Source organism: Hemitrygon akajei, chromosome 15 (assembly GCF_048418815.1).
Source record: "Hemitrygon akajei chromosome 15, sHemAka1.3, whole genome shotgun sequence".
Classification (NCBI taxonomy): Eukaryota; Metazoa; Chordata; class Chondrichthyes; order Myliobatiformes; family Dasyatidae; genus Hemitrygon; species Hemitrygon akajei.
Genome location: NC_133138.1, coordinates 80,206,671 through 80,228,769, shown reverse-complemented (window position 1 = coordinate 80,228,769; position 22,099 = coordinate 80,206,671). Strand labels below are relative to the sequence as shown.

General features: G+C 39.5%; 1 protein-coding gene across 3 annotated transcripts in view; it reads right to left on the bottom strand.

Annotated features, from left to right (window-relative positions):
* Positions 1–22,099, bottom strand: part of jakmip2 (janus kinase and microtubule interacting protein 2) — a 261,397-nt gene that overhangs the window by 63,100 nt on the left and 176,198 nt on the right. For all 3 annotated transcript variants that reach the window (XM_073067853.1, XM_073067855.1, XM_073067854.1), the window contains 4 exons: positions 18,886–19,032; positions 7,984–8,124; positions 6,616–6,672; positions 5,044–5,163 (listed from right to left, as the gene is read on the bottom strand). In XM_073067853.1, the coding sequence (XP_072923954.1) occupies positions 5,044–5,163; positions 6,616–6,672; positions 7,984–8,124; positions 18,886–19,032 (465 nt within the window). The remainder of the gene's footprint in view (positions 1–5,043; positions 5,164–6,615; positions 6,673–7,983; positions 8,125–18,885; positions 19,033–22,099) is intronic.

Below are 22,099 nucleotides of genomic sequence, written 5' to 3'. Positions count from 1 at the left end.
CAACCTAGGGTCCATGGACCCTTTGGTTAATGGTTGGACTCCATGGCATAAAGAAAGGTTGGGAACTCCTGATCTAAAGGATGAGAATATAAAGGGGTAAAAGTTATGCTGTAGCCCACAAAGCCCCATCAGACAGCTACTGGAGCAATACTCACAGTCCGCAACACCTTACGCAAGATATATTGGTCTCGGAAGAAAAAGAAAGTAGTACATGTTCAGTAAGAAATTACGTCTTTAGTTCCCAGAATTTCTAAAGTTTTGAGGTGTAAAGGTTTTCAAAATAGGGCACAGTGGTGTAGTGGCTAGCACAATATTTCACAGTACCAGTAACCTGGGTTCAATTCCCCCTGCTGCCTGTAAGGAGTTTGTATGTTTTCTCCATCACCATTTGACTGTCCTCTGGGTGCTCCCATTTCCTCCACAAGTCCAAAGAGGTACCAGTTGGTAGGTTAGTTGATCATTGTAAACTGTGCCATGATTAGGCTAGGATTAAAATGCAGGGTTGCTATGCTGGGTGGCTTGAATGTCTTATTCTGCACTGAGTGTCAATAAATAAATAAATAAAGTGAACTGATCCTGTGCATTTCTTTGGTTATGGGGGAGTTTAAGGCTGGGGGAATAATGTAGCAATTGGATTATGCCTTTCTGAAAGAAAGTGTTTACTCCAGAGAAAAGATTGTTTAGTTTAGATCTGAAACTACCTATTAGTGTGGTGAACTACATATACCTGTCTGGACATGCCCCTCTGCTGACTGCTCCTGTGGCTCCTCCCACAAACCCCTGTATAAAGGCGGTTGGAGGCACTGCTCCCCCCTCAGTCTCCAGGATGTTGTGTGGTGGTCTCTTGCAGCTAATAAAAGCCTATCATTTGCCTCCCGTCTCTGAGAGTTATTGATGGTGCATCAATTAGTCAAATGTATTAAGGTATATAGGCAAAATACAGGGCACAAATAATGTGTCTTTTAACTGAAAGGTAAAACAAGGAAGGAGGTACAGAAGACTGATGACCCACACTCAACAATTCAGGAACAGCTTCTTCCCCTCTACCATCAGATTTCTGAATGGACATTGAAGCCTTGAACACTACCTCACTACTTTTTTTGCACTACTTAGCTAATTTAACTAAATATATACACACTTCTCCCTGTAATTTACATTTTATTATAATGTATCGCATTGTACTGCTGCCACATACCAACAAATTTCATGACATATGCCGGTGATATTAAACCTGATTCCGATACTGAGGCAGAGCAACTGAATGGCTTCCCCCTGATCTTTTCTTTCTAGAACAAGGTGTTGGTAGAGGCAGTCAGTAATGTTTAGAACATTTGAGCAGTGGGTGAAGGCAAATTGATTGTGTCAAGTATGTTGCCAGATGTGGCCTAGGGTCACTGACTCTGCCTGACCTTATATGTGAACACAGTAATGGTTATCAGTGATAAGGAGTGCGGATGATAATGGAAGATACAGATATCAATGTTCAACTGAGCCTGCTCAGCAAATGGAAGGGGATTAACTGTATGTTAAAGCAGTTAGCAGAAGAGGGAAAATCAAAACTGGTTCAAATACTCAATCCAGAAGCCCAGGTTTATGGTAGCTGCATCAGTAAAAACATTGGCATTGACTGGTGTAACTCTGTGAGGATGGCAGCAATTTCAGCCGTGCATATGTTCCTACGGAAATCCTAAAACTGCTGTTAGCTCAGCCTTGCTCCACAGGCTACACTGTGCAACCTTCTCCAGTGGAACTGAGGGACGTTCACAACGTGACTAAAGGAGTGAGGAGATTGTGTTCAGTATTTTTGGGCATAACTCAAGAGTACTATTACTAAGAAGTATGGGAGATTTTACTTTGCCCTGTTTCTTAACTTTTCTCTCACCATTGGCTATGCGGAGACAGTTGTAGTTCCTGAGCATGTAGTTTATTTAGAATGAAGTTTCTATTTCATCATTTTTTGTAGTTCATTGCTCCATTGAGACTGAATATTCTGCAAAATTTGGCTCAGCCCAAGAGAATCTGGTCAGATTTGATTTGGAAGAGATCTTTATTATCTCTGTGTAAATGTGTGTAAATGTTCCATTCAGAACCCCATAATTTGTTCACTCTTGGGATGGGACATGTCCTCACTCAAGATGATTAACAAGTTTCTTCCAGCTTGCTGCTGCACAGGCTCATACTGTAACCACCAGAATGACAAGATGGACTCCTGACCTCAGAATCTACTTTGTTATGGCCATGCACCTTAATGTCCACCTATGTGGCACTTTCTCGATAACTGTAACAGTTTATTTTGCATTCTGTTATTGTTTTACCTTGCATTACTTCAATGCACTGAAATGATACCTATGGACAACATGCAAAACAAAGTTTTTCCATTGTCCTGACGAAGGGTCTCGGCCCGAAACGTCGACAGTGCTTCTCCTTATAGATGCTGCCTGGCCTGCTGTGTTCCACCAGCATTTCGTGTGTGTTGCTTGGATTTTCAGCATCTGCAGATTTCCTCATGTTTTTCCATTGTACCTCAGTACATGTGACAATTATAGCAAACTATTTTACCTAACCTAACTGATTGACATGCTTGGGCATTCTGCAGGACAAAAATTAGTCAGCTAATTGCAGTAGAACAGGAGTCATGCTTCAGAAACTTTGGTAAGGACAATGATGTTAAAGATTAATAGAGTATCTATTGATTTTTTAAACAACAGTCAGCTTGGATCATGGTGATGTTTTCTACAAACAATTTGTTAATTTGCAATGTTAGAAAATGCTTTTGAATTCTGAAAATGCTTTGGTAGCATTTGACATCTTACTCTATGGATAACTGGGTTCAACAACATAACTGCTGCACTATGTACGAAGGTTTGATTTATAGCTGATTGATGTGGGAGAGAATGGAAAGAAAACAGGCTGGGTTGCGGTGGTGATCCATTAGTCTCGCTACATAACTCAAAATGACGACAGTTATTATCTTTTGTTCTCAACATAAGCAGGGCTGCTTTATAATTTATAACGCGGTTTGACCCACACTGAGTCACTTCAAACAACTGAGCTATTTTCTGTTCCAGTTTCAAAATGTGAGTGTCACTAGATGGGTCAACACTCACTGCCCACCTTCAGTATCCATTGGACCGAATGCTTTTCTGACAGGAGGTAATTGTTATCACTTAAAGGCCAGACAGTAAGGATGGGAGATTTACTCCCCCTAAAGGAAATTAGTGAACTCAATTGGATTTTTACAACCAACCATTATTTTCATGGATAGCATAACTGAAGCTAGCTTCTCATTGCAGGAGATTTTACTGGAATTCTAAATCACACGCGTTGCCCTGCAGGTCCTCAGTTCACATCCATGGATCATTGGTCAGGCCCCCTGAATTGCTTTTGAAGTCATTTTATCAATGTGCTGTCATACTCAGTGAGTTCTGAATAATGAATTCAGTTTCAAAGGATTTGGATCGGAATCAGAAATTTATCTTCATTCGCATGCCAAATGGCATCCTACGGAAAACACTGAACAATAACTGGTAATTATGTTGAGGAAATTAGCTGTGGTTTTGTAAACTAAGTATCTGATAAAATAGTTCAGACACTGGGAGCAAAGTTTCATGGCATGTTATTAATTTGTTGAACCTTAGTTCAGATTGTTGCATGCAACCTGGTAAATACAGCCCCATGTCACTTGAATCTCAGAATTTGCAAGATCTACAAGTTTCAGAAGAACCATATTTTAAATGTTAAATTAGTAACTTTTATGTGATGTACAACTTTAAAGGCTCCTTTAATAAGTTTATATTGTGGACAACAAGATTTCAAAAGGAATTAGCATCTCAAAATAATTCCAGGATAGGTTGTGTCATCTGTAAATTTACAATTCAAGGATATTATCTTCAATATCATACACATTGTTAAGGACACATTCACTACAAGAATGATACTCATTGCTATTAAGCAAGGCATGGAACGATTATCACATTAGATATATTAGTTGTTCCTGATCAAGAAATTGTATCAGGGTCACTAACATCACAACTATTGGAGAATGTAGAATGTAATTAAATGTATTTGGAATAAAAAGTTAATAATCACATCACTATCACATTGTCTTGAAAATCCTAAGTGTTTGACAGAAGTGCCCTTTCAGGCAGCAGTATTTTGTGCTAACGCCTCTCAATTCCAGGGATCTGGATTTGAACCTGACTACAGTAGCAATCTGTAAAGAGTTTGCATATTCACACTACATCCACGAGTGATTTTCAATGGGCATTCTTTTACGCATTAATGCAAGTAAAATATTATACCCTAAACAACCATCAGTCATTTACAGTTATTAACAGTTATTGAAGTAAACATGTATTGAAATAAATGTATTGGGGCGGTATGATAGTGTAATCCGGGTTCAATTCCCGATACTGCCTGAAAGGAGTTTGTACATTCTCCCCGTGACTGCGTGGGTTTCCTCCAGATGCTCTGGTTTCCTCCCACAGTCCAAAGATTAACTGGTTGTAGGTTAATTGTTCATTGTAAATGGTCCCATGTAATGGTTAAATTAGTGGGTCGCTGTGTGACATGGCTCGGAAGACCAGAAAGGCCTACTCCATGCTGTGTCTCAATAAATACAAAAAATCTTTCCCTGAATACTAAGCAAAAATAACAGTTACCTTTTCACAATCTCAAAGACTTAATAAGTCAATAAATGTAATATATTCCCAAAAAGAACATTTCTGATCACACCAGGAGAATTTTTTTCCCATTTTGCACAATTACTAGTTTATCATTCTGAAGTATCAATGTGTGATTCCTAGCATCCTTCAGTTTATCAGAATAAGTAATCATCCATAACATTCAGCTATGTATATCACCTGTAAAGATACAAAGCATCAGAAGCTCTGGTATTTGGGAATTTGCTTTCAAAGACACTAGGCTTTACTTTCCAGTAAACTCTTGCCATTGTATTACGTGCACAAACAAAATATGAACATAGAACATACAGTCCTACTCCTGAAAATAAATACTTTCGTTGAGTCTAGTCATCTTACTCACTTCATTCAGATCATCTTCTGGTGTTGCTGGTGTCCTGTCTGTTCTGTAGGAGGCCAAGGAAGATGTTTCTGAATCCATCGATTCTTCATCAAACCCAAAACAGGTTTCTACCACGTGTCTCTGTGAGGGGAGGTGTAGAGGGGAAAAATTGTGAATACCCACTCCTTAAAATGGATATACATGCAAGATAAAATCAAGCAGCATGATTTGTGTCTGTGTATGATCAGGTCTTCTGCCTCCAGAGATGGTGCTGAAATGCTTCACTTCAGTTACTCACTTGAATGGACTTAGTGTAGACCTAAAAAGGCACTTGTAACTTTGCAAACCAAAGGAACTGAAACATGAAAATTAAAATCAAAAAGGAATTGCAGATGCTAGAATTCTGAAATGAAAAGAAACAGAGAAATGTTGGAAGCTCTGCAGATTGGGCAGCTTCTACTGAATAGAAGCGTGAGGCTCCTTCCAGGACACTTTTCACAAGTGAATGTTTTCCTTTCAGGGGTTTGCAACCTGGGGTCCATGGGCCCATTGCTTAATGGGATTGTTCTATGCCAGAAAAAAGGTTGGGAACCCCTGGTTTAGATGCTAAATTCTCTTATTGCTACTTAAATCCACTCAAGTCTTGGTGAAGATTCAGATTGGAAACTATCTCTCTCTTTCATCCATAAGAAAATTAAAATGGCTGGATAGTTATATAATATGGATGTGGATATAATCGGGGATGGTATTATGACAAATCCAGGTTAGAGTGAGAGCTGCCTCCGCCCCCAGTGTTTGCTTTGCAGAAGACAAGCTCTGTTGTGGTTATCTAGAGATTACTGCAGAGCTGGATGGCTCAAGTTGGGTCTCTAATTTTGTGGCTGCACCTTCTAATCTTATATGTGCTACACGTGCTTTGTGCTGTATGTGACTGTTGGCACTGTATTTTGTACCTTGGCCCTGGAGTAATGCTGTCTCATTTGACTGTATTCAGGGGTATTCATGTATTGTTGAATGACAATTAAACTTGAATTCAATTGAATATTTGGTAACAGCAGGGGCCCATTATGGAACTCAACTACCAGGTGTCATAATATAAAAATATTACATATTTGGAAATGAATAACCTTCATAAGCCACAAAAGCATGATATTACTTTAACCTGACAATATTTCACCGAATTATTTTCCTTACTACTCTAATATTGGTGAGACCTTGCGTAGAAACTTATGGCCGTGCAAACATATTGCTGATGTTATCAACATTCTTCGATGTGTTTGTTATACTAAAGGGAAACAGTGTAAAACTTCAGTTTAAAGACCCTAGTGATCTCAATCATTAACTCTATTTCACCTTCCATAGTTCCTGCTGTTTGCAGATTCTTTCAAGGTTATTGCACATTTCTGGCATTGGCATTTTATATATCCAAACTGAAACAAGTTGCATTGTAATGAGTTAATGCATACAAGAAATAAATTTATAATTTTTTTTTTGGAAGAGTTGCATCATCATAATACCGAATATAGCGATGAGATTTTGGAAGATAAAATGGGATAAAAATCATCCATCACGGTTCCAAACAATACCATTTACCTTGATATGCTTTGTATTTCGCTTGTGCCTTTTGCGACGAATCAGTCTCTCACGGTCCTAACAAAAAAATGACAAGATGATCAAACAGGGCTACAATTGGACCCACTGAACTGACAGAAGCTTTGGCACGTGGCCAAGTGTTGGACTAGCGATCTGAAGGTTGTGAGTTCGAGCCCCAGCTGAGGCAGCATGTTGTGTCCTTGAGTAAGGCACTTAACCACACATTGCTCCAGTCCACTCAGCTGAAAATTAACCTCGCAATAGACTGGCGTCCTATCCGGCGGTGGTGGGGGTGGAAGTCTCATACTCTCAGTCACTTCAGACCACAGAAACTGGCATAAGCACTGGCCTGATGAGCCTACAAGCCTCAGGACAGACTTTAACTTTTAACAATTAAATAAACAGAGTTTCATTTGAATGGAGTTAGTCCCGTTTGAACAATTCATTTGTCATGCATCAAGTTGTATATAGAATTCATTGCTATGTTGAAAGAGAAAGACCTTCAATACAAGGCAAAAATGACTTCTGAGCTAATATCTGCCATTCATAACTGCCCTGGGGGCTTGCTAACTCTGCATAAAGTACATCTGAAGGTGGAAACCTCATTACTTTCCTCAGAATTTAAGACAGATGGATTTTAGAAAGACTTCTGAATTAGTACCCTTCCTAACCACTCTGCGCTATTGGTTCTCATTGGGTCTTTCTAGTTTTGCAGCAAATACAGCAGGTTTGCACTTTACACCTGGTGAATAGTACAAGAGATACAGCTGATTCAAAAGCTTACCCAGATGTTCTTAATAAAACTATAAGACAATAAAGAGGTAGGCCATTTGGCCCATTGAATCTGCTTCCACTGTTCAATCATGGCTGACCTCTTCTTAATCCCATTAGAAAATAGAATGCAACAGAGTACGCCAAATTTTTTCCTGCCTTTCCCCTTAAACCATCAAGAATGTAATAATCTCAGCCTTAAGTACACCTAGTGACTTGGGTTTCAAAGCCCTACTTGGCAGCGAAGTCCACAGATTCATTACATTTTGCAGAAGAAATTCCTTCTCAACTCAGTTCTAAAGGGTATTCTATGGTGGTGTTGTTTTAATCATAAACTCCCCTGCTAATCCAAACATCCTCTCCGCACCCACTCTATGCAGGGATTTCAGTACTTTGTGTTTCAATATGATCCACCTTTCTTCAAATCATAATCTCTAGCCTCTGCTAGCACTCCCCATCTTTAGCATCTACTATAAGAAAGGCCCCACGGTGATTCTGTATGTTCCTGAGCTTTGGAAATGTGTTGGTATCAGCAGAGTCTCCCCAAGTCCATAATACATGGACTCTGGCAAAGGCATAGAAGATCCAGGTGCTCACCCTAGTCAAATCATCAATGATGTTCTGCTGTTCAAGAACCTGAAGCTTTAAAAATTCAACTTCTTGTTCCTCATGAGCTTGGTCAAGATCATTCAAGGAGCGCAATTTTTTCAGTGGCAAATGGGAGCCAATCTTTTCTTTCTGTGAAATGAATGAAATACAAAAAAAGAATCAGAATATTAAACAGTAACATAATCCCTTTGGAAGCAATGATTCTTTTGATTACATGAAATGGTAATGTAGAGCATAGCCTACCATCAAAAGACAATCACAGATTGCAACCACGTTTATTTATTGAGATACAGCACACAGTAGGCCCTTCTGGCACTTCGAGCTGTGCCACTCAGCAATCCCCCGTTTTAACCCTAACCTAATCAGGGGACACTTTACAATGACCAATTAACCTACCTACTAGCACTTCTTAGGACTGGGGCGCCTGGAGGAAACCCACGTGGTCACAGGCAGAACGTATAAGTTCCTTACAGGCAGTGGTAGGAATTGAACCCAGGTCGTTGCTACCATGCCATCTATTTGGACTGCTCCCAAAATAATGATTTAGAAAATTATATCTAAAGAATCAATGTCTGATATACTGTGTATTTATTTTATAGGCTTCCAGCTCCCCCCGCCCTTTCAGCCCCACCCAATGTTATTGGGTGAATTTCTAAATATTCTTAAACAGCAATAATGGTTTATTATTAGCTCATCTTATCATCCTAGCCAGTTCTTTGAGATCAAACCAAAGTAGCTTCCATTCCTGTTCTGTGGGTTTTGAGGTGACTGATGAAGACAATGAGAAGCCTGAAGATTCTTCCACATGTGAGGTGTTGGACTCCTGTTTACACTGGGCTTCTCTAAATACCTGCACATGGATTTGAGGTTCTCCATTTTGAGTTGTCACAAGTCAGAGATTTCCAACAGTCAGCAAGCATGCTGTGTTTATTTCGGAATACTTTAAAAATATGTTCAAATCTTTGTTTCTGTCTACCTGGTAATCAGAGCTGTGGAGTGTCACATTTGGCAATCTGGTATTGATTAAGTGATGATGTGGTCTGCCCAGGAGAGGTGAATAAGTGTACCTAGCACCTCCCTGTTGGTCTGGAAGAAGGCACCGATGTAGTTTCATTTATTCTGCCAGAAGATTTGATAGATTTGGAGAGTTTGTTGATGCAGCTTTGGTGGTATTTTTCCAGTGCCTTGAGATGCTGCTGTGAATAGTCTGTGTCTTGAATACGTACATGAGTATCGGCATCGTAGCAGCTCAGCAGTCCATCAATCTGATGCCTGGTTTGCTGGTTGATGTTCAAACAGCCCTTTTGTCAGCTGGCCAACACTGACATTGAAAGTAAGCTTCATTGACGATACCTTTGCTTGAGAGCTGACTCCCAAGATATGGAAAGTGGTCCATGCTCTCTACGATCTGAAGGTGAAACTCTGTTACTGGAAACCAGTGCTGACCGGTGGTTGCACGTATTAAATTTGAGGTTACTCCTCTGAGGTTATTTCCTTCTTATTTCCCTTCTCTTCCCAGTCCGATTTGAAACCAAGATCAATGAATAGATCAAAAAGACATGCATGGCTACTTACACAAATGAGCTGGTGAAGTGTAACACCAATACACCTACTGGACTCATTTCGGGATAGTTGTCTTCCATTAAACATGTTTTCTCTATGTACTGAACTTTAATTATAATATAATTGTAATGTGTCTTCCTGATTAGACAGACTACAACAAGGAAATGGTTCTTCGAATTACCACATTCACATTAATGACTCCAAATTTGAATATTAAATGGTATATTGTATCTGGAATGTGGCTTGGGATTTGATTTGCTCTGCTTTTCTCCCTTATCCCAATGATATGCAGGTTAGCATATTGAATGGCTGTTGTAAATTGTCACTAGTATGATGACAAGTGGAGTTGATGGGAATGTGAGGAGAATCCAATGGGAATAGCGTAAATGGTCAGTGTGAACTCAAACTTCAATGTAATTATCAAAGAACATATAAAAAAAGAAAGCCCTTAACTCCGAGTGGAGTCACCGGGACACCATCGTGATGGCGTTTTTTTTTAGCAGGCTTTATTATTTTTACGAGGCCAAGTTGCTAGCTCGACGATGGAAAGCGTGCAAGGGAGCCGGCTGGATTCGAACTCGGGAGCTCCGAAGTCCGGCACTGATGCCACTACGCCACCAGCTGGCCAAAGAACATACGTTACCATATTTTACTGAAATATTCATTTATTTGGAGGCATTTACAGAGAAAAAATGAGACATAAAACAGACAAAGGCTGATATGCACTAATATGCAAAAGAGGACAGACTGTGTACATAATTATAATACTGAGAATATGAGTTGTAAAGAGTCCTTCAAAGTCAGTCTGTGGATCATAGAATCAGTTCAGAGTAGTAGTGAATGAAGTTATCTACGTTGGTTCAGGAGCCTGATGGTTGTTCATATTAACTGTTCCTCAATTTGATGGTGTGGGGCCTAAGACCTTGGTACCTTCTACCCGATGGTAGTAGCGAGAAAGGGGTAAGGCCTAATAGCGGGGAGAATTTGATGATGGATGCTGGCTTCTTGTAGCAACCCTCTATGCAAATGAACTCAGTGCTGGGGAAGGCTGTGCCTGTGATGGACGGGGCTGTATCCACCATCTTCTGTAGCCTTTTCTTTGCCTGGGCATTGGTGTTTCCATGCCAGACATGATGCAAACAGCTAGGATACTCTCCACAGTGGATCCACAGAAGCTTATCAAAGCTTTTGGTGACATGCTGAATCTATGTAACCTTCTGAATAATTAGAGATGGTTTTGTGTTTTCTTTGTGATGACAATTATGTACCGGCCACAGGACAGATCCTCCGATATGGTAACACCAAGGAATTAAAAGCTACTGACCCTATCCACATTGTTTCACCTAATGAGGACTGTCTCATGGACCTTCTGTAGCCAATAAACAGCTCTCTGATTTTGCTGTTGTTGTTGTTGTGGCATCACTTGACACCATTTTCAATCTCCCTCCTATATGCTGATTTGTCACCACCTTTGATTCAGCCAACAACAGTGATGTTGTCAGTAAACTTAAATATTTGGTTGCATGAAGGTCTTGTTTCTGTGTTTGATCTTCCATGATTCTATAATAAAATCATAGATTGAAATATATCTCACAGAGCATTTCTTCTTTTGTTCCTAAATATTGCTTTTTTCCTCTACAGCTGAAGCCTATTTCAACTGTTGATCCCATTTTAATGAAGAAAGTTATAGTGACATTGGCTCTTATAACTGCTTTGTCCTATTCTGCCAATTATTTATTTGGATTTTCCATTTCAATATGAATTAATCACATTACACTCTGAGACCATCTCTTGGTTGAAGTGCTAATTTAAGGTTTTTAAGTGAATTTAAGGTTTTTAATTTAAGGTTGAAGTGTTTATATTTCTCTGTTTTTTCCTTGCGCATTATCTCAGAGATACACATCCAAGTGAGCAAAATTCAATCATCATGATGCCAACTGTGCCAAGCGCTGAGCAGGTTGATCTTTTCTTCTCTAACATGTTATAATTTGACTATAAATTCAGCACTTAGACTACACTGATTGACCTGGTAACTCATTTACTCAGGTTCGGGGAATTGTTACATATTTTAACTCTACTTCAGTGTTAACTTTAAGCAATTCAGCCTATATGTATACAAATTTGCGATCTTTCTGATGATAATAATTAATTTCTGGTAGTTTCTGTATATAATCTTTTAATATTCTGTGTCAATCTTGATATCGATGACCAATAACTCATTACTTTGAAAATGGGTTGCAAGCAATAAATCCAAGGTTTTGTGTATTATGCGATTGCATTTCAAGAACAAAATAAAATAGCAAAGAAATTGTGGACATAATTTATATTTGCAATGTCATTAACCTTTCCATGTTTCAGAACTTTTAGTATATGGAGCATTCAGGATTTGCTCAGTGATATATATTTGCATGCATACCCTGATTTGGACCATGGCCATATTCATTTGAAATGTTGATGACATTGGCCACTCATGTAGAAGTAGGCTTTTGCAAGGAGCTACATGGACTATTTAAACATGGCCACTAAGAACCCATCTCAGACAGTTACACTTTAAGATAAATTCTTACCAACCCCACCATCTCCTCCAGTCTCCAGCCATGCCACCCCCAAGTTTGCAAGCTTATTCTAACCACTCAGCTGATCTAGTACCTAACTTCCTTGTAGCCAACAATTCACATCCACACTTCTTCATGCTCCACAAAAATCTCCTGATCAAACCCAATATGTCCCCTAATCTACTGACCCTCCAACTGGTCTGCTGTATGGCTGTTCCTCCTGATCTAACACCCAATCACTGCACCAGTCACTGCCGCTGCAACTGCCACACCACCATGCTTCTTCATAAATATATCCACTTCTACTATACAACCCCTTCTCTCTACCCCACTAACTGATCATTCAATCTTCTTCCTCACCAATCCTTTGATCTGTCTTCATTCACTTGTAGCTCAGCTTCTACCTTCAATCAATCTGTTGGCTGAACTCCTCACTCTCCGATTCATCTTTTGACCTAACTTGCAGCAATCTGACACTCAACCTTTCCCATACCCAGCTACCTTCCATGATTCAATGTCCAAGAACAGTTCAGTGTGATCTGCAGTCTCAGACATGGCATATTGTGTGCTGCCCGTTGATACTGCTTTACAGGCATTTCTCCCATTCTAGCTGCACATACTTGGCTCATGTTTCATAATGAAATTAGCATATTGGCTATTGGCTCCATTTCTGTAGTTAATGATGTGCATTAAACAAGTGAGACAGTATGAGTGAAGGAGCAAGACAACATACATGCTGAAAATTTTCCACTTGTGGGGGATTTATGGGAACAGTCATGTCAAACGGTAGGTACAGGTATTTCTGCTCACAGAACAGGTTGTATTTCAGGAAATCTTTACACTAGAGGGCTGTGGAGGCACTTAAAGAGGAGGTATAGTGGTGCTAGAAAGTTTGTGAACCCTGTAGAATTTCTGTAGAATCTGCATAAATATGACCCAAAATGTGATATTCACGCATCCTAAAATTAGACAAAGAGAACTCAATTAAATAAATAACATAGGAAACATTATACTGGTTCATTTATTTATTGAGAAAATTATCCAACATTACATGTATTTCTTGGGAGAAGTATGTGAACCTTTGCTTTCAGTAACTGGTGTGACCCTCTTGTATGGCAAAAACTTCAATCAAACGTTTCCAGTAATGGTTGAACAGTCCTACACATCAACTTGGACAAATTTTAGGCCATTCCTCCTTACAAAACTGCCTCAACTCTGGGATGCAGTTGCACTTCCTGGCATGAACTCCTTACTTTAGGTTCTTCCACAACACTTCAGTAGGATTAAGGTCAGGACTTTGGCTCATCTATTCCAAAGCACAAATTCCCTTCTTTTTAAACCATTTTGTTGTTGATTTATTCTTGTCTTTCAGATCATTGTCTTGTTGCATTATCCAACTTCTATTAAGAGTAGGGTGACGGACTGTTACCCTGCCATTCTCCTGTGCAATGTCTTGATACAATTTTGAATTCATTGTTTACTTAACGATTGCAAGCTGTCCAGACCCTAAGCCACAATGCTCCTTCCACCATGTTTCACAGTTGGGATGAGGTTTTGGTGTTGGTGTGCATTACCCTTTATTCTCCAAACATAGCAATGTGTATTTCTGCCAAGAAGTTCAACTTTCATCTCAACTGTACACAAGACTTTGTTCCAGAACATTCAGGTGATCTTTTGCATACTTGAGACGTGCAGCAATGACTTTTTTGGAGAGCAGTAGTTTCCTCCATGCTGCCTTTCCACGAAGACCATTGTTGTTTAGTGCTTTTCTTATAGAGGACACATGAACAAAGACTTTAGCAAGTTCTAGAGATCTCTGGAGATCTTTTGCTGTTACCCTTGGGTTCTTTTTCACCTTCTTCAGCAATGTACATGTTTTTGGTGTGATCTTTGAAGAATGCTCATTCCTAGGGAGGGTAGTAACAGCATTGAGTTTCCTCCATTTGGAGATGATTTCTCTTACTGGGTCAGGTCTTCAGAAATGCTTTTGTAGCCTTTTCCAGCTTCAGGCATCTCTACAATTCTTCTTCTAAGGTCCTCTGGAAGTTGTTTTGATCAAGGCATGGTGAACATAAACAGATAATTCTTGAGAAGAGCACACTCTGCCAGTAACCTGACTTTGTATTTTTTTTAAATATATACACGGCAGGGTACCTCTACAACCCACACCTTCAATCTCATCTCATTGATTGGAACATCCAACTCAAGACAGTTTTTGTAGAAGGCATTACCCCAGAGATTCACATAATTTTTCCAAGAAATGCATGCAATAACTGGATAATTTTTAATCAATAAATAAATAATGAAGTATAATGTTTTTGTGTTATTTTTTTAATTGAGTTCACTTTATCTTGTTTTAGGACTTGTGTGAAGTTATGATTATATTTTAGGTCATATTTATGCAGAAATAGAGATGAAATAAAATAATAAAATAATAGAAATAGAAATAAAAATTCTATAGGGTTCACAAACTTTCTAGCACCACTGTAGATAGTTTTGTTGAAAGATTGGAGAATTGAGGTCTTTAGGGAACTGGCACAGAAGAGGAGTTAAGGCAGGGGTGAACTGACCTTCCTGAATAACATAGTAGGTGAGAGGGGCTAGCTAATCTACTCCTGCTTCCATTTCTTGTGTCTCTTCTTGAGGGAAATGTGCAAAAAATGTAAGTAACAGCAAGCTGCATCTATAATATAGCCTTAATAAAGAGATCTCACACTTATGTCAGGGAATGAATGCTGCACCAGGAATACAGGGATAATTTTGGTCAGCAACCTTTAGGAGTATCAATGTCTCAGAGAATTCAAAAAGATTTACTGGAGTAGTTCCAAACTTTTTGGTTATAATGTGAGACTACTGAAGATGGGAGCAGAGTGTGCTGAAAGGTTAAAGTTAGCAAGACTTAGAGAAGCCATTGCTAATGGAGAATAATTACAGACCAGGTTTGAAATCTTTGCTAAGGGATACAAAGTGAATGTGGGGATTGGATTTTGTTTTCCTTCCTGCAATGGTAACAGGAACAGAATCAATTACTGCTTTTAGAAAGAAACCATGCTATAAACTGAGAGAGAATAATCTGCAGGGTTGTGGGTAGGATCGTGCACCTGGCACTAGCAGAATTACCTTACAGGTCAAAGGGTCTATTTCTGTTCATACCAACTCTCAGCTTTTGTGAAGAAGAATAATCAAATGCTTAACAAGCAAAATTGATTTTTTAAAAAAATTTAACCAAGTTTGGTAATTTTGTAGATGACACCAAAATAGTTGGTGTAGTGGATATGAAGAAGGTATTTAAGAATACAAAGGACCTAAATTAACTTGAAAAATGCACCACAGAATGGCAAATGGAGTATAGCTCAGACGAGTACAAAGTGTCCCATTTTGGCAAGTTAAACCAGAACAGGGTTTGCATAGTAAATGGTAGGACCTTGGAAAGCGTTGTAGGACTGAGAGGCCTAGAATTATTACATGTGCACAGTCCCTGAAAGTGGCAGCTCAGGAAGATAGGGTGATGGTGAAGCTGTATGACATGCTTACTTTTGTTCGTCAGGCATTGTGTACAAGACCTGAGACATCATGTTACAATTCTACAAGACAATGATGAGACACCATTTATAGGCTGTGTGCAGTTTGGTTGTTCAGCTATGGAAAGGAGGTCATCTATGGAGGGGAATAAGCAGTCAACATTTCAGGCTGAGATCTTTCTTCAAGAGGGAAAAGGATGGGGAAGAAGCCAGATAAGATGGTGAGTGGAAGGAAAGAGTGCAAGCTAGAAGCCAAGTGGGTAGAGGAGGGGGAATGAAGTAAGAGGCCTGCTGGGAGGTGATAGGCAGAAGAAGGAATCTGATAGGAAACTAGAGTAGACCATGGGAGAAATGGAAGGAGGAGTCACTAGAGGAGGTGATAAGCAGGTGAGGAGCAGAGAAGAGGTAAGAGGGAGCCTGAGTGGGGAATTGAAGAAGTGGGAAGGTGGGGGGGGGGGGGGGGAATTATTAGAAGTTGGAGAAATTGATGTTTGTGTCATCAGGTTGGAGGCTATATGTACAGTATATGAGGTGTTGCTCCTTCAATCTGAGAATGGCCTCATTGTGGCAATAGAGGAGGACATAGACCAACATGTTGGATTGGGAATTGGAATTAAAATGATAGGCCTCTGGGAAGTCCAGCATTTTGCAGATGGAGCTAAGGTGCTTGACAAAGTGGTCCCCCAATCTATGTCATGTCTAACGAAGAGGAGACCATATTGCAAACACTGATACAGTAGCCAACCCCAACAGATTCACAGGTGAAGTGTTGTCTCACCTTGAAGGACTGCCTAGGGCTCTGAGTAAAGGTGAGGGAGGAGGTGAATAGGCAGGTGTAGCATTTCTTCCACTTACAGGGATAGGTACGATTAATGGACACGTCACGATGTCTAGTCTAGATCGCTCTCATTGTGGCTGATAATCCTGTCAAGAACCAACAGTACTCTCCTTATTTGTGCTTAGCTCAGTTCACCTCAGACTTGCACTCTTGTGCATTAAAATGTAAAGGTCAGAGATGAGCTGCGGACGCCTTCAACTGTCCTTTGTACCACTGGACTCTGAGTTAATAGGGATGCTTGGGCAAGTGGTTAACTTGGAGACACAAGAGACTGCAGGTGCCGGAAGCTGGAGGAACTCACTGAGTCAGGCAGCATCTATGAAGGCAAAGAAATGCTTGACATTTGAAGTTGAGAATCTGAAATGGGATAAGGTGTTTTACTTTTTCCCCATTTTGTTTAATCTACCTTCTTGTTCTTAGTTAATTGTAAGGACTTTAAAGTGGTTTTAATTAAATACATTTCTTTATAATGATTATAATGTTTTCATTAGTAAAGCCTACTTGAACTCTATTTAAGATGTCCCTGATTATCAGACATTTAAAAAAGTAGAAAAGGTTTCTGATAAGAGAACCTTGCAAAAGGCCACCAAGGCAGTCTAGGAACAAGGCCTGAGATCAGGTCTCTGGGCACAGTGGGTCATCTAAGCCTGACTTTCGTATGCCCCTTAGAACACTGATGAATGGACACTGCAAGCCAAAATGGACAGGATTGGAGTAGTTGTGTCTCACACGCCTATTTAACAGGAAGAAGCTTAGGTACAGGAGAAAAAAGGTAGTCCTTTGCGAAGTACCAGCTAACAGTTCTAATGCTGGATAGTGAAATCAAAACTCAATTTGAACAGAATTCCAAGGCTGTTCATGAAGTGATTCATCCTGAGGTGGAATGAATTCAGTGGTAGGGAGAATTGGGTGAAGCTATTGACTTTCTTAGCAATAAACTCTGGAATGCTATATTCAATCTATGGCTTCACTTCAGGCTGACAGTTCGACCACACATGAAGAAGTTGACATGACTATTTTCACTTCCATCATAGGTACAATATATGTGAATATTTCTGAATATTGAGTTGTAAATAAAGGAAGAAGCAAAGACAGGTTCTTAAGGTAGGAAGGACTAGACAATGTAGCAGTGGAGGGAAAATGTCATTACTGGAGATTTGAAAATCTAGGGGCTACATCATAATCCACTTGAAGTTATATTTAAATGTAACAAATGAAGTGATAGCAGCTTAACTGGATCTTCTGTGGGCAGTCATGTGGAGAATCTTATTGGAAGAGAAAAATGGTTAACCATTTCAACAAAGTCAATGGCCATATCTGTGCTTCATGAAAGATACTGTAGAATTAGAAGTTGAGGATTCAAACTGCAAGGTATGGAAGACACTGGAATTGTGTGGGGGAGGGGTTTGAATTGGGACAATGGAGGTTTGTGTGCAATTTTTATCCGAAGAACACAATGGTAGTGGTTTGGGAAAGGGTAAATGTGTGTACCCTATAATTACAGAGAAAATTAGAGAATTCAGAAGGATAAGACTTCAGGGAAAATAAATTTGGGAATAGAGAGGAGGCAGTACACAAGTTAAGCAAATTAAGCACATTTCTACATGTCTACAAATTATTGAATTAAAACCTCAGTGGATATGCTGTTAAGAAGATGGAGACTTTATGTTAACCCTGGTAAGGAAGGGAGCTGAGTGGGATAATGGCTAATATCAGCAGGGTGCTCAGCCACCAATCACCTATCTGAATCCACCCTCAATGAGCCCAAGGAAGGGCAGGAGCATCTGCCCACAAATGGTTGAATCCACACAGATTCATGGCAGATGGTCATGAAGGAAATCAGAATGTTATTTGAAATCTAAGCCAGGAAATCACTGCAGTTTTTACATACAATTGAACCAGATCCACTGAGGACCTAGGAAAGTGCAATAGAATGTGTCCCAGACAATTTCAAATCCTCTCAATGGCAGTCATCCTAAAAGAAGCCAAACAATGGGCAAGTGAACCATGGCAAGTGAAGCAGATGTTTCTTCTCCAAGAACCACACGGAAAGTTTTGCTTCCTCTACCCTGGGGCATTCCTTCTCCTGAACATAACCCTTTCAAGACTCTCCTAAGAGCTCCTCCATACTTTGGAATTTCCCACTGCTTCCCATAAACCTGTCAGAAACTCAGTCATCTGGATTTAAATGGACCCAACCAATGCTCCATTTCTTAATTTGCTAATGAGTTCCCTCATAATCTTAGCACCTGCTTGGGGCACATTGTGGCTTTTGAGAAAAATGGAATGTGTCAACTGATTCTAAGAACTTAAAATAGCTAACCAAAACGTGATATAATTGAACCCTAGCAAAAATTGGTTATTATTTTACTTGAAGGTGGAGAAACAAAAGCATGTCATACTTGGAAATTACCATTTCTGCATTTTCTCTGGTAAGCACTTTGAGTTTTTCTTCCATGCGTTGCAAAGACAGAGTCAAATCATCATTTCTCTTAGACAGGCACTTGTTCTTCTCCAGGAGAGGTTTATATTGTTTTTCAGCTTCACGAATTCGCTTCAGCTGGAAACACAAGGTCAAAATTAATTTTGTTTGACCTTTTGTCTTCTTACCGACACATCGCATAACTGTTTGATGTCCTCGAGCACTATGCTGTTCTGATTGTTGAACGATGTCAACTAGTCACACCCTTGGGTCTAGTCAGTCAATAGTTATATACCATAGAGGTTGACAAAATTCAGCCAATATACTGTAATCTAATTTAAAACCTATGCTTTCATGTGAAGCCCCAAAGCACTGAGCACAGTACTGGAAGTAAGGAAATAATGCTGAGATGTACTTAACCATTGAAATTAACTGTGGTATTATTTATAATCATAACTGACTTGCCACTGGGTCAATACTTTGTAGTATGTTTGTCTCACTATAAAAGGAAAGGAGTCAAACTTCATTATGTTGAAGACCCAATTGCTGTGCTAACAGGACCTTACTTTCCTGCGTCAAATCTAACTGACTGAGCTTGAGGAAGCTCAGATTCAATGTGACCACACAAGGTTGTGAAATGATGCAATGTATCATTGAATACTTCAGTCAGGAACAGTTTAGGTCTGATAGACAGTGGATCAGTGAGTCTTCGATTGGACAATGTTTCAAGAGGGTAAACCTTTCAATTGCTCAGAAACTGACTGATTATGAAGGGTGCATTGTAAGGTTTTGTACTTTACTTGGACCCGGTTTCATTGGTATCCTTGCATCAGGGGCTCTCATCAAGCAGCAGCCACCTACCCTTCCCTTTTATTTTGATCTAGTATTATTATTTCCCTTCACTTTCGCGTCTTTGTAGGATACAATACATTAATCAATTCAGATACACAACAATAATTAGTTTCATTAAGTGTTTCATACATTTTAATTTGTTGAAACAATTTTTTTCAGATTTACTTTGAAGCCAAACAATAGATATTTTATACACATAGAATTATCCAAATTTCCCCACACAGAATAGTCATGAAATTTCAGTTATTCTCATTTCCAGTTCCATGACCCTGCAATCTCTGACTTTTGAAATGCTATCCAGATATTTTTGAAAGTTGAAAAGATTTCTATATTTACCATTCTATCAGGCAAAGTACTCCCAGATGCCAGCATTTCCCAAGTGATTTTATCCTGATGTGCTCATTAACCCTTCTACTGATATCTGTGTACCCTAGTCACTGACATCTAAGAAAAGGCCCTTTCTGTTCACTTTACCCAAACCTCACATAGTTTTCTACTCCTCATTTAAATCTTCCCCCAGTCTTCTTTGTTCCAAGGAAAGGAGCAGCTACACAGCCTCCAGTCATAACTGTCACTCTCCAACCTTGGTAAGATCCTTGATAATTTCTTCTGCAATTTCTCTCATGTTTTGCCCTTGTTTTGCCTTCTGCTCTAGCTCTGGTTGTACACAATATTTTACATAATTTGCACATAACCTCCCTACTCTTTAGCCCATATCCCAGCTTAGAAAGGCGAGTATCCTATATATTTGCATTGGATAACACAAGGATGTTAATTAGTACTACTTTTGGTTTTGGTCCCAGTTTCCATCTTGATTTCACTTTCATATGGTCCACTTGTGAGTCTTCTTCTCCCCTTCCTGACTTCTGTCTTCAGGACTCAACCTGCACATTACATTTACAGGCAGCTCCTCTCAGACTCAGGTTAGGAGTTTGTGCTCTACTTGAATTACTATCATCCAAAACCATTACTTGTTACCACCTCACAATAAATCAAATTAATTAATCAAATGCAATATTTCCGATATAAATCTGAGTTCAATGTCTTTAATTTATTTCATTCACTAAATGGGCCAAATCACAATTTTCTGCAATTAAAATTTCAATTACTTAGCTCTTCTCAAGTAAATGTACAGATTCAGTTTAGGAAGTATATATGTTGTTCATTGTATGCAAATTGATTTGGCCCTATTTCATCGAGATATCATCTCAGTGCGACCCTCCCACCCCCCAAACCAGCATTGAACAGTTGAAAGTCACCACAATGCAGCATTAACCAGTTTGATAAAAACATCATAGGGTACAGGAGCAGGATTAGGCTATTCAGCTGAATGAGTCTGTTCCACTATTCAATCATGACGGATTTATATTTCCCTAACCACATTCTCTCGACTTCCCCCCCATAACCGTTAATGCCTCACCAGTCAAGATCTGCCAGCCTCTGCTTTAAATACACACAACGGCTTGACCTTCAGACCCCTTTGTGGCAACAAATCCCATAGATTCACCACCCTCTGGATGAAGAAATTCCTCTTCATCACAGATTTAAAGGGACATTCCTTTATTCTGAGTCTGTGTCCTCAGATGCTAGACTCTTCTATTAAAGGAAGCATTCTCAAACACATCCACTCTGCCCAGGTAGGTTTCAATGAGGTTGTCCCTCAGTCACCAGAGGATAGTCAACACTGGACTTCTTAGTACAAAACGTTCGTAATCCTGGGACTCTATTTTGGAGTTCAAAACAGTCAAATGATATGAATAATAGAATTAATTTCTGGCTCAAAATACACTTGGGGTGATATTTTCAACTATCTGAATCAGGACTGATGCCGCTCATTCACAGAAGAACCAATGTGTAATAACACAAAGTCCAAGTTGAATGCTATCAAATGGTCAGACACACTGCTTGTGTAATCACACACAAAAATTAAAACAACTAACTTGATCCAGATTAGGATCACAGTCACCACTTCTCTGGGTGGGTAATTTGTACAAGCTCCACCTAAAACAAACAAGATGCTGGCCAAAATGACAGGAGAAATCCCGTAAAAGGTAGTTCCATGTTAATCAGATCCAGAATTTTGCCTATTTCTTCCCATGGTGATAACCTGTACGTCTTCTATGCCAACATCCTCGTAGAACAATACAGCATATTCATCAAATAATACAGCAAAGAATTAAAACCTTCCATCCATCCTGTTCACATAAACCACTAAATATCTTATATAATGCCATTTACCAGCCCTTCGTCCGTGGCATTCTATACCTTGGCAATTCAAGTACTTATATTTTTACTGAAATATTGTGCCTGTCTGCTTCAACCACATTTCAGATTCCAAACTTCCTTTGACTGA